The 13,593-nt window shown below is 42.1% G+C and overlaps 1 protein-coding gene across 1 annotated transcript; it reads left to right on the top strand.

Annotated features, from left to right (window-relative positions):
* Positions 1–248: 248 nt before the first annotated feature.
* ap1m1 (adaptor related protein complex 1 subunit mu 1) lies at positions 249–11,044 on the top strand. The gene is made up of 12 exons (XM_088311432.1): positions 249–450; positions 1,659–1,815; positions 3,006–3,073; positions 3,146–3,276; positions 3,365–3,512; positions 3,638–3,764; positions 4,112–4,254; positions 4,648–4,719; positions 4,937–5,095; positions 5,249–5,374; positions 10,053–10,128; positions 10,518–11,044. The coding sequence occupies exons 1-12, from the start codon at positions 409–411 to the stop codon at positions 10,538–10,540; spliced, it is 1,272 nt and encodes a 423-aa protein (XP_088167558.1). The 5' UTR covers positions 249–408; the 3' UTR covers positions 10,541–11,044.
* Positions 11,045–13,593: the final 2,549 nt, after the last annotated feature.

Raw genomic sequence — 13,593 nt, 5'->3', positions numbered from 1 at the left:
TGGGTGGCCATTGGGAACTTCGGGAAAATATGTTAATCACGCTGGCGTCACACTACACGTGAATGTGTTAAGGGTAAATATCTGTAACCACACAAATTTGACCAACTTCTTCGTATGAAGTCAAAACATAAATTGTTATCCTTGGTAGCCCTTGAAGACAACTTGTGTAAAACAAAAGACATTATAGACGTTTAATATTTTTACAGGTGCTTTGCCCCAGTACACTTCTCATCCTACTCAACAGGAGGCGCTGAACGACGAGACGGGAAGCGGAAGTGCTGCTCACCTTGAGTTTTTTACCCCAGTATTATGAATGAACGCCCAAAATCTTTTTTTTTCCTCGGAACAAGTTATCATATAGCTAAGTTGACGAGGCGCTCGGCTTGAAAAAAATAAAAGTTCTCCAAGATGTCTGCGAGCGCCGTTTACGTCTTGGATTTGAAAGGAAAGGTAAAGAGCGCTGTCTAACGGTGATCAGCCGGCTAGCTTTAGCCGAGCAGCTAACCAGCTAGCCGCCATGCTAGCGCATTCCTCGCTGCCAGCTTAATGCGCGGTGGATAACGGTCCATTATAATATAATTTGGGATAAAAATAAAGACTTTACACGCAAAGCAAATATCGGGGCGGTTGGTTTTGCAGTATATTGTTGTCAAATGTTAGCCGACGTGTCGTGAAGGCTTAAAAAACTCATCCAATCAGCTGACAGCTGTTTCCTCTCTCGCGTTTAACCATACCGCTAAATAAGCCTAATCACACACTCATTATTATTGTTGTTGTTTATTCAGTCTTGGGGATTGGAGTGTTCTTTCCCGTTCAAAGCCACTGCATTGGAAGAAGAATACTCTGTATTGAAATGTTTCCACCACAGCTGTTTCAATGTGGCAAACAAAGAGTGTCCATGTTTTGTTGAAGGGTACTAATACCTTTACTCATATTTTCAAACAGACAGGCATATATGATAGCTGTATCTCTGCATTTGGATGGTAAAGGTACTGTATTAAAATTTGTTGAATAGTGTATTAGCTAGGAAAAAAACTTCTGTTTTTGATTTGGCATTTTTTCCCTTTATAATTAATGCACGAATTGCATTGGTAAATTCCAGATGTGTGCAACAGCGGAATGAGGAAAGTATTCGGATTTAAATAACATTGTATATTTAATCTAATAGGGCTGGGCAATACAGCCTTAAAATAAAATAAAAAAATCAACTTTACTCATAGATAAAGTAACTGACAATGACATTATTCAAAAACATGTTCTCATCTTAGAAATAGTTTCCCCCTCCAGCAATAACTTGGCATCAACTTCCAGAAATGAAGGAAAAGAAAAATATTTTTTTTCTTTACAGGTGGTATGAAAATTGTGTTTCCTCTCAGCAAAAACGTCTCTGTTGTCAAAACACGTATGCAAAAATCATACTTAATAAATTCCCATTTTAAATGTTCACACTTTTTTTAATTCGATAAACTCCCCTCTTGTCAGTTATTCATAATAACCATCACCTTGCGCAATAAAAATGTGCAGAATTCGGCTCTGCATACTGCCCATCACTGCTCTTTATTTTAGTTTATTTATTCTGATTCAAGATGTCTCCAAATTGCAAACTGCAAATTCTCTGAAGGTTTCGAGCTTCCTGAACCGTGGCGTGTCCCCATCAGGTGCTGGTTTGTCGGAACTACCGCGGCGATGTGGACATGTCTGAAATCGAGCATTTCATGAGCCTGCTGATGGACAAGGAGGAGGAGGGGACGCTGTCGCCCATCTTGGCCCACGGGGGCGTGCGCTTCATGTGGATCAAACATAATAACCTCTACTGTATCCTTTCACGTTCCCGGATCACACACTTTAGTAACAACTTGAGTAATAACCATTCCTACCGTGCTTAAGAGATACATTAAACACCCTGGATTTCACAATTTGGAGTTCACGTATCTGCATACTTCCTTTATTTAGTGAAAACTAAAAGTGCCTAGGTAAAAGGAATTAAAATTGTACTGTGGCACCACCTAGTGGAATCTTTTTTTTTTGTTACTTTTTGTTTAATTCGCTATTAGTCAGTTTTTCCGCTGCGCGTGAGAGTTCCCATTTTGTCCGCAGCCCGTGAATGCACCTTGTGAGTCAAAAATGAAATTGAAAGTTTGTTTCTACTTTTCTACCGATGCAGCTACTGATAGCTCATCTAGTTTACTGTGCTGCAACAATTTGCTTGTATCACCGAACGTTTATTATTATGTTTTAATGCCAAAAGCTGACGTTAATAAATTAATAGCGTTTGTGTAAAATCCTTGTGCGCTTATTTGTTTGCGAGGTCTGATGTCACGTCAGTCCGTGCCTACTTGTTATTAATGCTAATCTGCTCTGCTCTCAAATACTATTGATGAGCTTCAAGTGAAATTAGGGTGTTTGTGTTGAGACATTTTAACTTGTGAACACAGTAATTCACTCCTGTGTACATGCTAAAAGCATGTTGTTGATGCTTTATGATCCTCTGTGTTTGTTGTGCTGTGCTGCTATCTTTTAGCATCGAAAAGCAATACAAACCCTTTTGAGGTGGTGTCAATTATTTCAGGAATTTTGCTCTTTGCAGCAGGGCTCGGTACCATTAACTGGATAGTGGGGAATTGCTGTAAATGCAACTACCTGAAGTGTGCAGTGTAGTTATTAAGAGCTGGCACTTTGCATAATAAAACCAAATAAGAACTTGAGTAATACCCAAAGTCAAAATGGTCCATGTGCGCATATACATTGTACATGTCATGATTAATGTAGGTCCAGTTATTATATAATCATATAACCATCACCTTTCACTATAGAAATCGATAGAATAGCCAGAAATAGTTCATAGTTAAAGTAAAAAAAAAAAAAGTCCACTACATGCAATGTATGTGACGTCATGAATGCAATCGCTCCTCTCGCGACGTATTCACGCTAAACTATCGCACAATAGAATGATGCAGCACTTTTATTGTGGTTAAAATAAAATCTCTTAACCTTCATTGCCTCAGTGGTGGCAACGTCGAAGAAAAACGCCAGCGTTTCCTTGGTTTTCTCCTTTTTGTACAAAATTGTCCAGGTAAGAATTCCATTTTGAAAGGCAACAGTTGTTTGTGTATTGACAATAAAGGCAATGTTTGAATGCTCCAAGGTTTTTTCCGAGTATTTCAAAGAACTGGAGGAAGAGAGCATCCGGGATAATTTTGTCATCATTTACGAGCTGATGGACGAGTTGATGGACTTTGGCTACCCGCAGACCACTGACAGCAAAATTCTGCAAGAGTGAGAAATCCTATAATGCAACGCTGCATGCATGAGTAGACCATTTGACTGTTTCACCTGACATGTGTTTTTGTCAACCCCTTGTCAGGTATATAACTCAGGAGGGGCACAAGTTGGACACCGGCGCGCCCCGCCCGCCCGCCACTGTCACCAATGCTGTTTCATGGCGTTCCGAGGGCATCAAGTACAGGAAAAACGAAGTCTTCCTGGATGTCATCGAGTCAGTCAACCTCCTGGTAGGAACTCATTGTTTCAGCCTTTATTCTATATGTGAAGGAGCTGCTCTGATACTCTTCCTGTGAGCTCCACCACATCCTTCAGTCAAGATGACGAATCTTATTCTGCTACCTCCACTCCTCAGGTTAGTGCCAACGGCAACGTTCTGCGCAGTGAAATCGTCGGCTCCATTAAGATGCGCGTCTTCCTGTCCGGCATGCCCGAGTTGCGCCTGGGTCTCAACGACAAAGTTCTCTTTGAAAACACTGGACGTGAGTTCCCATGAGAACGCACACGGGCTGTTATTGTCAGTATTGTGCAAAATTCGTAGGAGTCCTTTAGTTTTGTTTTTAAAATGAAACCCTTTCACAGCAGTCAAGTTGGCATTATAAACCAGTAACTAATATTACGTATACATTGAGCAGATTACAAAACAAAACAAATTACGGTACGTTGTTGTTAGATCATTTATGAAACTAGGAGGAACAAAAATTCGATTATTATGCCCATCTTGATCAACTTAGGAAAAACAATACAAGTGACTTTTTACTTGGCACCTTTCATGTATATTCTAATTTTTCTTATAAACTCTCCTCTGTGATGGCTTTCATCCTTTCAGGTGGCAAGAGTAAATCTGTAGAGTTGGAGGATGTCAAATTCCACCAGTGCGTCCGTTTGTCTCGCTTCGAGAACGACCGCACCATCTCTTTCATCCCGCCCGACGGCGAGTTTGAGCTCATGTCATACCGCCTTAACACTCACGTGAGTATGATGCTGCGCGCACGTGCATGTTTTTCAGTCTCTAGATGTACAAAACTTATACCTACTACGAAAGACTTTTTTTGTCCATACAAGTTAACTTGTATGGACAAATGTGTCTTGTATGTCTGGAACAATAAATGAAATCAAATAATGCATCAGAGACATTAGACAATCAGCCCACTTCTGACCATGATCGGAAGGGAGGAAAGAAATGCTTACATTAGTCTCTGCTATTGTGCACAGTGATCCACTAACAAGAACGCTCATTCCATGTTGTAGTAATGTCTGGTGCCCACTAGATGGCGACTATGTAACAAGAAAAAGGGTGATCAACGCAATCCACTGAATTTGCATGCTGATGATGGGCTGTGTGTGCTGTTGGTTTTGTTTCAGGTGAAGCCGCTGATCTGGATTGAATCAGTCATCGAGAAGCACTCTCACAGTCGCATTGAATATATGATTAAGGTAACTGTTGTGTGCGTGCCATGGCTGTCTTGGGATGTATCGTAAATGCTTAAGAATTAAATGGTAATTAATAGATCGGTCTCATCTTTGAACTGCCTGCCGTGATTATGATTCACTGTTGTCGCCATGTGCGTGACAAGCAAAATTTAAAATGACAAACTGGTTTCTCGTCTTGACCTGCTTGTTTACCCACTTGTCTTCCCACCTCCCATCCTAGGCCAAAAGCCAGTTCAAACGGCGCTCCACCGCCAACAACGTGGAGATCCACATTCCTGTGCCAACAGACGCTGACTCTCCCAAGTTCAAGACCACGGTCGGCAGTGTGAAGTGGGTTCCTGAGAACAGCGAGATCGTCTGGTCCATCAAGTCCTTCCCCGTGAGTGACTCACCAGACTTGAGTGCGAGCTATGCAAACAACCTTTGAATTCTGCTTGTTGGACTTGCAATGAGTCATTGTGGGGCCAAACCAACCTGCTTTTAATTCACCCGCAAAGCGTTGGTTTCTAAGATTTTGGTGTCGTCGTGACAGGGCGGCAAGGAGTATCTGATGCGCGCTCACTTCGGCCTCCCCAGCGTGGAAGCGGAAGATAAGGAGGGGAAGCCCCCGATCAGCGTCAAGTTTGAGATCCCCTATTTCACCACTTCGGGCATCCAGGTATGCACCACTGGAAAAGCCGAAGTGCCATGGGTACCACTCTAACTTTGTTTAATAGTTTAACACAAGTCTGTTCCTCAGGGGTCGCTGTCTTGCCTGGTTTAGAAGCCTCCCTTTTCCAACACCTGATTCAAATGATCAGGATTGTCATCCAGCGTCTTCACAGCTTGCTGATGAGCTGATCATTAGAATAAGTTGTGATGGAGGAGGGAGACATCTGAACGTGCAGGACAGCGGCCCTCAAGGAACGGAGTTGCCCACCCCTGGTTGAACACTTGCTATAAGTCATAATAGTGACCGTGACCTCCAGCTTGCCAAATCGTAAACATATAATGAGTCATTTAAGGTCACCGCACTTGAGTCCATTGCGCAAAAACATGTTCTTCACTATCTCCACAACGGAATTCAGACGATTCAAACAGGAGGCAGTCGAGCAACCGCAGAAGTTCAGTTAAGGCTGGAGCTGTCTGACTGGCCTTAGTGTTTATCAAGGAAATAAAAAAAAAACTGTCATATGTTAAGACAAACGTTCTCACCAAAACAATGATGCAGATGAGCTTCCTCCTCCACTAAATATTGGCAGCGACGAGCCACGCTGACTGCATAATGACAGTCATCCCGTGATTATACGCGGCGAAGGAACACGACATCACATTTTCCCATGTCGTGACGGGGCGCATTGCAAACGACACTTGGCAAACCTTTCAAAGACTTGTTTGTGCACTGCTCAGGTCGCCATAATTGCACATGTGCGTTCCACATCAAAAACAAGTTCAACAATGTACATATATCTATTTTTCATTCATTGACGTTGCAGAAGTCTTGCTTTTCCATACCAGTAAAAGATGTTCCATCATACCACACAGTATGCTGCATGTAAAGAGGAATGAAAACGGCGATTGTTTAGCTCGCTGGCCTTTTTTGTAAGCATACAAAGTGTATTGAGGGCCTCCACGACCGTTTCTTCTTGTGGAGTAATTTCTTTACTTTAACCTCGAATTCATATAACTGGTGACATTTTACAACATCAAGCGTATCTTTTTGTCCTGTCTATGCGGTATGAATCTGTTAGTAATGACATTTGGGTGTGTGGTGAATCATTTGTAAGCAGCTGTAAATGACAGGATAACAGGGTTGACTCACTACAATGCAAGTTCAAGGTTCAACCGCACTGAATCTAGTCTTAGTTTTGACCATTTTATAATTGACAAAAGTCAGACATTTTGCCAAATGTTATTCATAAGGTACGAATGTTTATAACTCACAAAGGGTCTACATGATGCATATGTAGATGCTTTTTTTTTGTCAAGTGAATTATATTATTGCGTCGGCAATGTTCATACGTGTACACTTGCAATAATTATATCATTAGCCTAATGGCATAATTGCCTAGGTTACATTTGAATGATTTTGTAAAGCAAAAAAACAACAACAAATTCTAGCAAGTAAATTAGTATTTTTGATTGATTTAGTGATAAGTTCAAATGCCTGGCAATTATGCTTCGAGGCAAACGACACAGAAAACAACCAACAGTGTACTAACAATACAGGAATAACAAAATAGCATTCAGGGATAATGGTAAGTCATTTAAGTGTAATCTAAGCACGAAATAAAAAAAAAGTGAAGATTGAGATGTTGCAAGTTGTTTTGTGATAAATGTAGTATAAATATAGCCTAATTATGTGGCAGTAATTATATCCAATTTGTGCAAGTATCATATCGACACTGAGCTATAAAGGCGAATCAAAACACACTGACTTTGTTCTGTGTATGAAACTGTTTATGCATTGAAAGTCATATTTAAATAATGAATACAAATTGAGAGGTATGAATTTGGATATTACAAACATTGTTTAGCATATGTAATTATGCACACTACTGATTGTCATGATATTTGGAAAGCAGTTCTGTAATTACTTGTCTTGACCAGTGGGGACAAGCGAGCCTTGATGAAGACATTCACACGCTGGCCGGCAGGCGCCAACGTGCGAAACCCCACGTAGCACGAGCGTGAGCGACTATATGTGATGAGGTGCCTTGATTTCTGCTTTTCTCCGAGTTTATCGCACTGTGGTGAAGCCGGCCACCCGTGCTGCTGTCCGATTCGTGCGTCAAGCGTCTATATTAGAAGGCTGCAGCAGACGTATTTGTGTGCTTTTCGCGCCACTCACTCCGTGCGAGCCGTGATTGTGAAGTTTAATTAAGCCATGTAAATATCTGAGCATGGGAAAGTTCTTCTTAACGGGACCACTAAGTGCAGAAAGGGCAGCGCAATGAAGTGCGCATGATGTATTTAAGTGCTTGTATAAATGCCACACTTGTGGCAGGTGGCAATTGACGCCAGCTAGGGTGACAAGACGGGAAGGCAGACGTGAGCCTTTTTGACAGAGGTCTTAAAATGACAGCATCAGAGCCGTAACACCTCTTATGTAGGACCCAGCTATATTGCCGTAACTGCAACAGAACACGGAATCCCGCAATCAGACAATTTGATGCGGCATGGTCAGATCCAGGTGTTACGACTTAAATGCACAATGCTCACTCTCATGAGGACAAATGCTGGATTGCAGTGGGATTGGGCTGGCACAACGTGAATTTTTCCACGTAGTTGACGTAACGCCTTCAAAATACCATTGTTGCCTGTGACTTTTGTTTTCCTGTGCCGTTTATACAGAAGAGTGTCATGGTCAAAAGGCATCAGTAAGGTATATCGCAAAGTCAGTCAGTGTGTTTTATGCCGTTTATAAAGAAGAGTAAGATGAAAAAAGGCATTTTCGTGTTGCAGCGTCAGAAGCTAGAAAATTATTCGTCTGCATTTTTCTTTTTGCTCTGAAAGTTGCTCTGAAGGCGTAAAATTCCTAGGGTCATCTGTGTCCCTGTTCATGAGGACAAAATGCTGGGTCAACGTGGGATCCACGCAGTCAGCTAAAAGGCCATCAAAAAGCCACCAAAATAGCATTCCAGCTTGTGACTTTGTTTTCCTTGCTGTCTCTCAAGACCAGCGACACAGAAAGAAGCCATCTCTTTATTGCAAACAAAGTCATAAGCGAGAATGGTATTTTGGTGGTTTTTCTGATGGCGTTTTTGCTGACTGCGTGGACACGGGCGCGCCGTGCCAGCCGGATGCCTCATGATTCCAGAAGCCACGGCGCTCTGTGACCTCGATGGGTCGAGGGAAAACGAGACGACCGGAGGTCCGAGAACGGCCGCCAATCCGCCAACAAATTCCTCGCTTTCCCGCTCTCATCTGGAAGCCAGTGTGACAGAGACATGTCGGTTTATCCCCCCCCCGCCGAAAAAAAAAAAAGGTCATGTCAGCCTTAAGGTGGTCAAATGCACACATGGGGTTCCTAATGGTGAGAGCGCGCACGTGTGGTCAATTCATTGCAGCACAGGAGTGCTGTTGACACACACATGCAGTCAGAAGCATTCTTTTCTAAACAAGTCGTGATTGTGACAGCTTGCGCCGCTGTGTCATCCAAATGCAATCGTGCTTTAGGTGGAAGATTATTTTCGGACCTTTTTCTCGTAACCTGGCCGTGTGTGGTAACACTTTTCCATCTTGATTGTCAGTTAACGGCTTGTGAAAGTCGTACAGGGGATTGTGCTGATGCATCTGAAAAAGGAAAAATTACAGTCACGCCGAGAAAACGCTCTTTCTCTCGAACGGCGGTTCTGCTGTCGCTTCCCCCTTCTCGTGAGTCACGGCGCTGCTTCCTCAAGTGTTCATATCGCAAGACTCCCTGAAGAAGATGAACTCTTGGTCCTCCTGAGGGCTTGGAAAGTCTGTGGTTTGGACAGCGTAGCGTTGAGCCTGCAAAACCATACAGGCTTGTAGAACCTTTCCTGTCCTTCGCACTTGATCTACTAAAAATACCTTTAATCGCCTAAGCCACCAAACAGTCAATTCCAGTACGGTTTTAGAACAGTTAACCATGATCTGGCTTGTGCTTAAAGGTTAGATAGCTTTGTTGGCAACACAGAAAGTCCGGGTGACACAGCATTCAAGATTATTTGGATAACCGTTAATTAGGGATGCACGCCAATTTCCTTAATTTTCAGGACCGGATGATTGGCCGATCCCTTAAAATGCAAAGCTCTTTCAGGAACATTTTTTTTTTTTCCGGTTAATCCCAGGGACCCGAAGCAAGTGTTTAATAATATGACAATGTAATAGAGCGGTTGAATGTAAGACTGCAGTTATCAAATATTTCAGTAATGAAGTATCCAACAGAGATTTCTACATAATTGTGTATCCGGGTAAAGGATTTTTTTACTGAATACATTTCACTTTATAACGAAAAAAAAATCTGTGCAGTGTGCATTGCAGCAAACTGTATTTTACTTTTATTATTATTTTTATTTTCATCAGAACAGATGTTTTACAATGGTGTGATAGGCACAGATCGGTGGAAACATGACGTGATTCATCAAAACGCACTTAATTCATGCATGGAAGGACTGGCACAGACGACATGTAACAATTATTTATTTTTTGGGTTCAAGTCGTTTATCTTGAAATATCACAACGGCACCTTTTAATCTGCTCCGCCAATGAGCGCATGGGCTCAGTACCACAAATAGCCGGTTTGGCCAGTCGAAAAGCATCAGTAGTCAAGACTGTCATGTGTGTTGTGTTGTGTTGTGTTGTGTTGGTGACCTTGCATTTGTCGGCAGGTGCGTTACCTGAAGATCATCGAGAAGAGCGGCTACCAGGCTCTACCTTGGGTGCGCTACATCACCCAGAATGGAGGCAAGTATACACCCGCTGCACACACACAATCGCACACACAGTGTTGATGTGCAGGCATTAGGCAAGAGTTAGGCAACGGCCTGCAATGTTGTGGGAACTGATGCACTTCTATAAAAATAAGACGAGCTACAGCATGAGGCAACGTCCTGTGAAATCTGTGAAAGTGATTTTTTTTCTCCCCCCCCCCCCCCCTTCTCGTACTATAATGCGGAAAAGGTTGTTGCAAGTGGGGTCTTTAATTTCTCTAATTACCACACATCCACATCTCATTTCCTTGGTTGTCCCGTCCTCCCGAGTTGGAAGGCAACCGCCACTTGATTTCTTCACAAATGCGCCTCTTTTATTTATTCATTATATTAGATTAAGTCTTGTCCCATTTCCTCTTGCAGATTACCAGCTCCGCACGCAGTAAGGCAACGCCTTAGCCGGGGCAGGAGGAAGCCAGGCGGCGGCGGGGGCGGCAGCTAATGAGCTGTCGTTGGCAGGTGTCAGTCAAGAGACTGCAGAGGGCCGACTTATTTTTGATCATTTTCCAAGCAATGCAAATATTAGACGGAGTTTGTACATCCGAGGAAAGCGATCAGTTTTCCAGTGTGCGGCCAACTAAAGCAGAAGTCGTTTACACGCAGTGTCATCATTAGGTCACAAACGTCACACACCTCTTTGTTGACTGTTTTTCTGTATATATTTGCTACATATCAGTGAGGTCAGTGTTATTATTAGTTACAAGTGAGCCAATCAGTATGTCTGTTTTTGTTACAGTGCCATCAGCTTGGCCCCATTTTGTACGCTTTCAAACATGCAGAAAGTAAATCAAAGCATTCATATTGCGGTTGCATGGTGATTCCTTATCTGTAAGTCCTTCCCTATGTAACCACATCCTGTAAAATCATTAAATGTATATTTAGAGAAAATACTAGCGGACTCCCTTCGTCATCGGGGGGGGGGGGCATCATAAATTAGGCTTCTTTTTCCTTACTGCAGGTGTAACGTCGCAATTCTGATTTGGGGACTCTTGAAGTGACTGACATCTGATATTCTGTTTCATGAACACTTGAATCAATCTGCATGTGTACTAAATGCACTTAAATGAGTTATTCTAACAGTAACCATGAGATATTAGTGAAATAGGAAATGAGCATCGCTGATCCCATGTTTCAATGGATACATGCTATCAAGCTATAGCGTTCACTGAGATGGGTAAAATGCACATATAGCAAACTACAAAAAGCACTGAAGCTAATTAGCATGGGTTGGGTATTATTTCGAATGAGACTTAACAGTATGCTTACGTAGCAAAATGACTACCCGAGGGCAGGAAAAATAAACGCAAAGGCATGTAAATCTTGCTTAACGGTTACTATTCGGAATTAGATTTGGTCAAATGCTAATGAAGGAAGGATTTTACAGTTTGACACATTTGTCTATTATTCATCACGAGGATTTCTAGAATGCCACCATATTTGCAGTTGATATGCTAAATTAGCGAGTTAGTAACTTGAGCACAAAATGCAAAAATCTAGATAAGGATTTTACTTGGAGCATCTTTTGTAAATTCCGAAGTTCTCCAGTGCTTCTGGCGTAATCATTGGGTAGGGACTCAAACCTGCGGCACTCCGGTCACAGGCTGCAGTCCCAACCACTTGACCACAGCTGCCCAAAGCATTTAAGCTGCAGGCAAACATGACACTTTCTGTGACATCACAATCCACCCGACCACCTTGAGGCTCATGGGATGGTTGCATCCGAGTTCCCTAATGGAGGTGCGTTCCTAAAATCGCCTCCCTCTACCCCAACATCTGATATCATAGTCTATTTCGCATCCGTTTATGGTGTGTAAACAGGCCCTGCGAGCTAGAAAAAGGATGTGAGTCAAGTTGTGGCCAACGGTTGCAGGATGCTCCCGACACACTGTGGCCTTTGTGCTCACCTCCAAGTTGGGACCACAGTGCAGTGGTCAGGTGAGATCACTGCATTAAAAATAGGGACTTTTTTTAGGGGCTTGGGGGAGGGTGAGGGGGGGGGGGGGATGAGTCAAGATTTACAAGTGACGAAGCTTTGTCTTATTGGTGCTTCCCATTTAGTCACATCAAAGTAGTCATTCTATGTAACACTAACTTTAGCATGTACAAGCCTTTTGCAGTGTAAAAAAACAAATACAACTTTACACATTGTCTGTCCTTTTTGTTTCGCACATGATGCATTTTTATCAAGGGCTTAGATCTCTACCTGTAGTCAGGTCCTATTATCTATGAGAACTTATATAACTATATAATAAATAAATGCTAACATCAGAACAAGATATCATCTAGTAGCAAAACCACAGGCAGGTGGATGAGGATTTCAGTGGCAACATGATGGCCACCATCTTTGCAGAATTTTCTACCAAAAAACAGCAATAAAATCCTCCATAAATAAAACGAGAACTTGAGTGATTGCTAATGTGCACAAGCTACCTAACCTATACAAAGACAGATCGAAAAGGATTTTACATCTTGGCCTGTAGTACGTCCAGTTTTGAATTAGAAATGCTAAAATTCTTTCTAATTTACAGTCGGGTCCATAAACATTTAGATATTTGGCGCAATTCTCATCTTGTTCTAAAGACCTCCACATTGGATTTTAAATAAATCAGCTTTGATTTTTAGGATATTTACAGTTAGTTAAATACATCTATCTCTGTGATAGTTTTTGTTTTTATCATGTATCTCATGGTGATGTGTCCATAATGTGTAGCTCATCCTGTCAACTTGAGATAATGAGCTGTGGAAAAAAAACTTTTTATTTATTTTTTTATTTGTTTAAGTAGAGCGCACAACACCGCCGCAGTTGTGAAACAGATCATTTGCAGTCTTGCATGCATATCGTCGCATCTGGAACGGCTGGTATGAAGCCGCTAAAGGCAGCATACAGATCAGACAGCGTCTCGTCTGCTCCCATCGCCGCCGTCTGGTGATAAGAAGCTCCGCTGACATCGAGTGACGTTTTAAGAGACGTTTGTGATCTTCGGCACATGGCAATCGGCGGTTGGAATTAATCTGCTCCAGTGTGAAACTGTGGCCACCGTAAAACTTTTACCAACTGTCCAGGTAGTGAAAAAAAATCTAATCATTTGTCTAAGGGTAAAAATTGAGGCCCCGCCTAGTAAAACTCCAAATGGTTAATCACATACTCACGATAGCTACTTAAGCCACATAGTAGCCACGATTGCAACACATGCATTACCTTCGCCTCGACATACATACAAGATTATATGGATAGATATTGTGCACTAGCAGAGGTGCACATATTATATACATTTTTGGCCTAAAAAAAATAAAAATACCATGCATTTCAATGGATGTCAATTCGCAATGACTTTAAGTGTAAAAAAAATAAGATAACCACTTTGTAGCGAAACTTCGAACTAACTAATAAGTCCGCTTCTGTTTTGTAAACATCATCGCATGTTTCCAGTAAACTGCC

This window comes from Idiotropiscis lumnitzeri, chromosome 12 (assembly GCF_059441095.1).
Source record: "Idiotropiscis lumnitzeri isolate Australia: NSW breed Sydney's pygmy pipehorse chromosome 12, RoL_Ilum_1.0, whole genome shotgun sequence".
Lineage (NCBI taxonomy): Eukaryota > Metazoa > Chordata > Actinopteri > Syngnathiformes > Syngnathidae > Idiotropiscis > Idiotropiscis lumnitzeri.
This window is presented reverse-complemented; position numbering and strand designations above follow the sequence as displayed.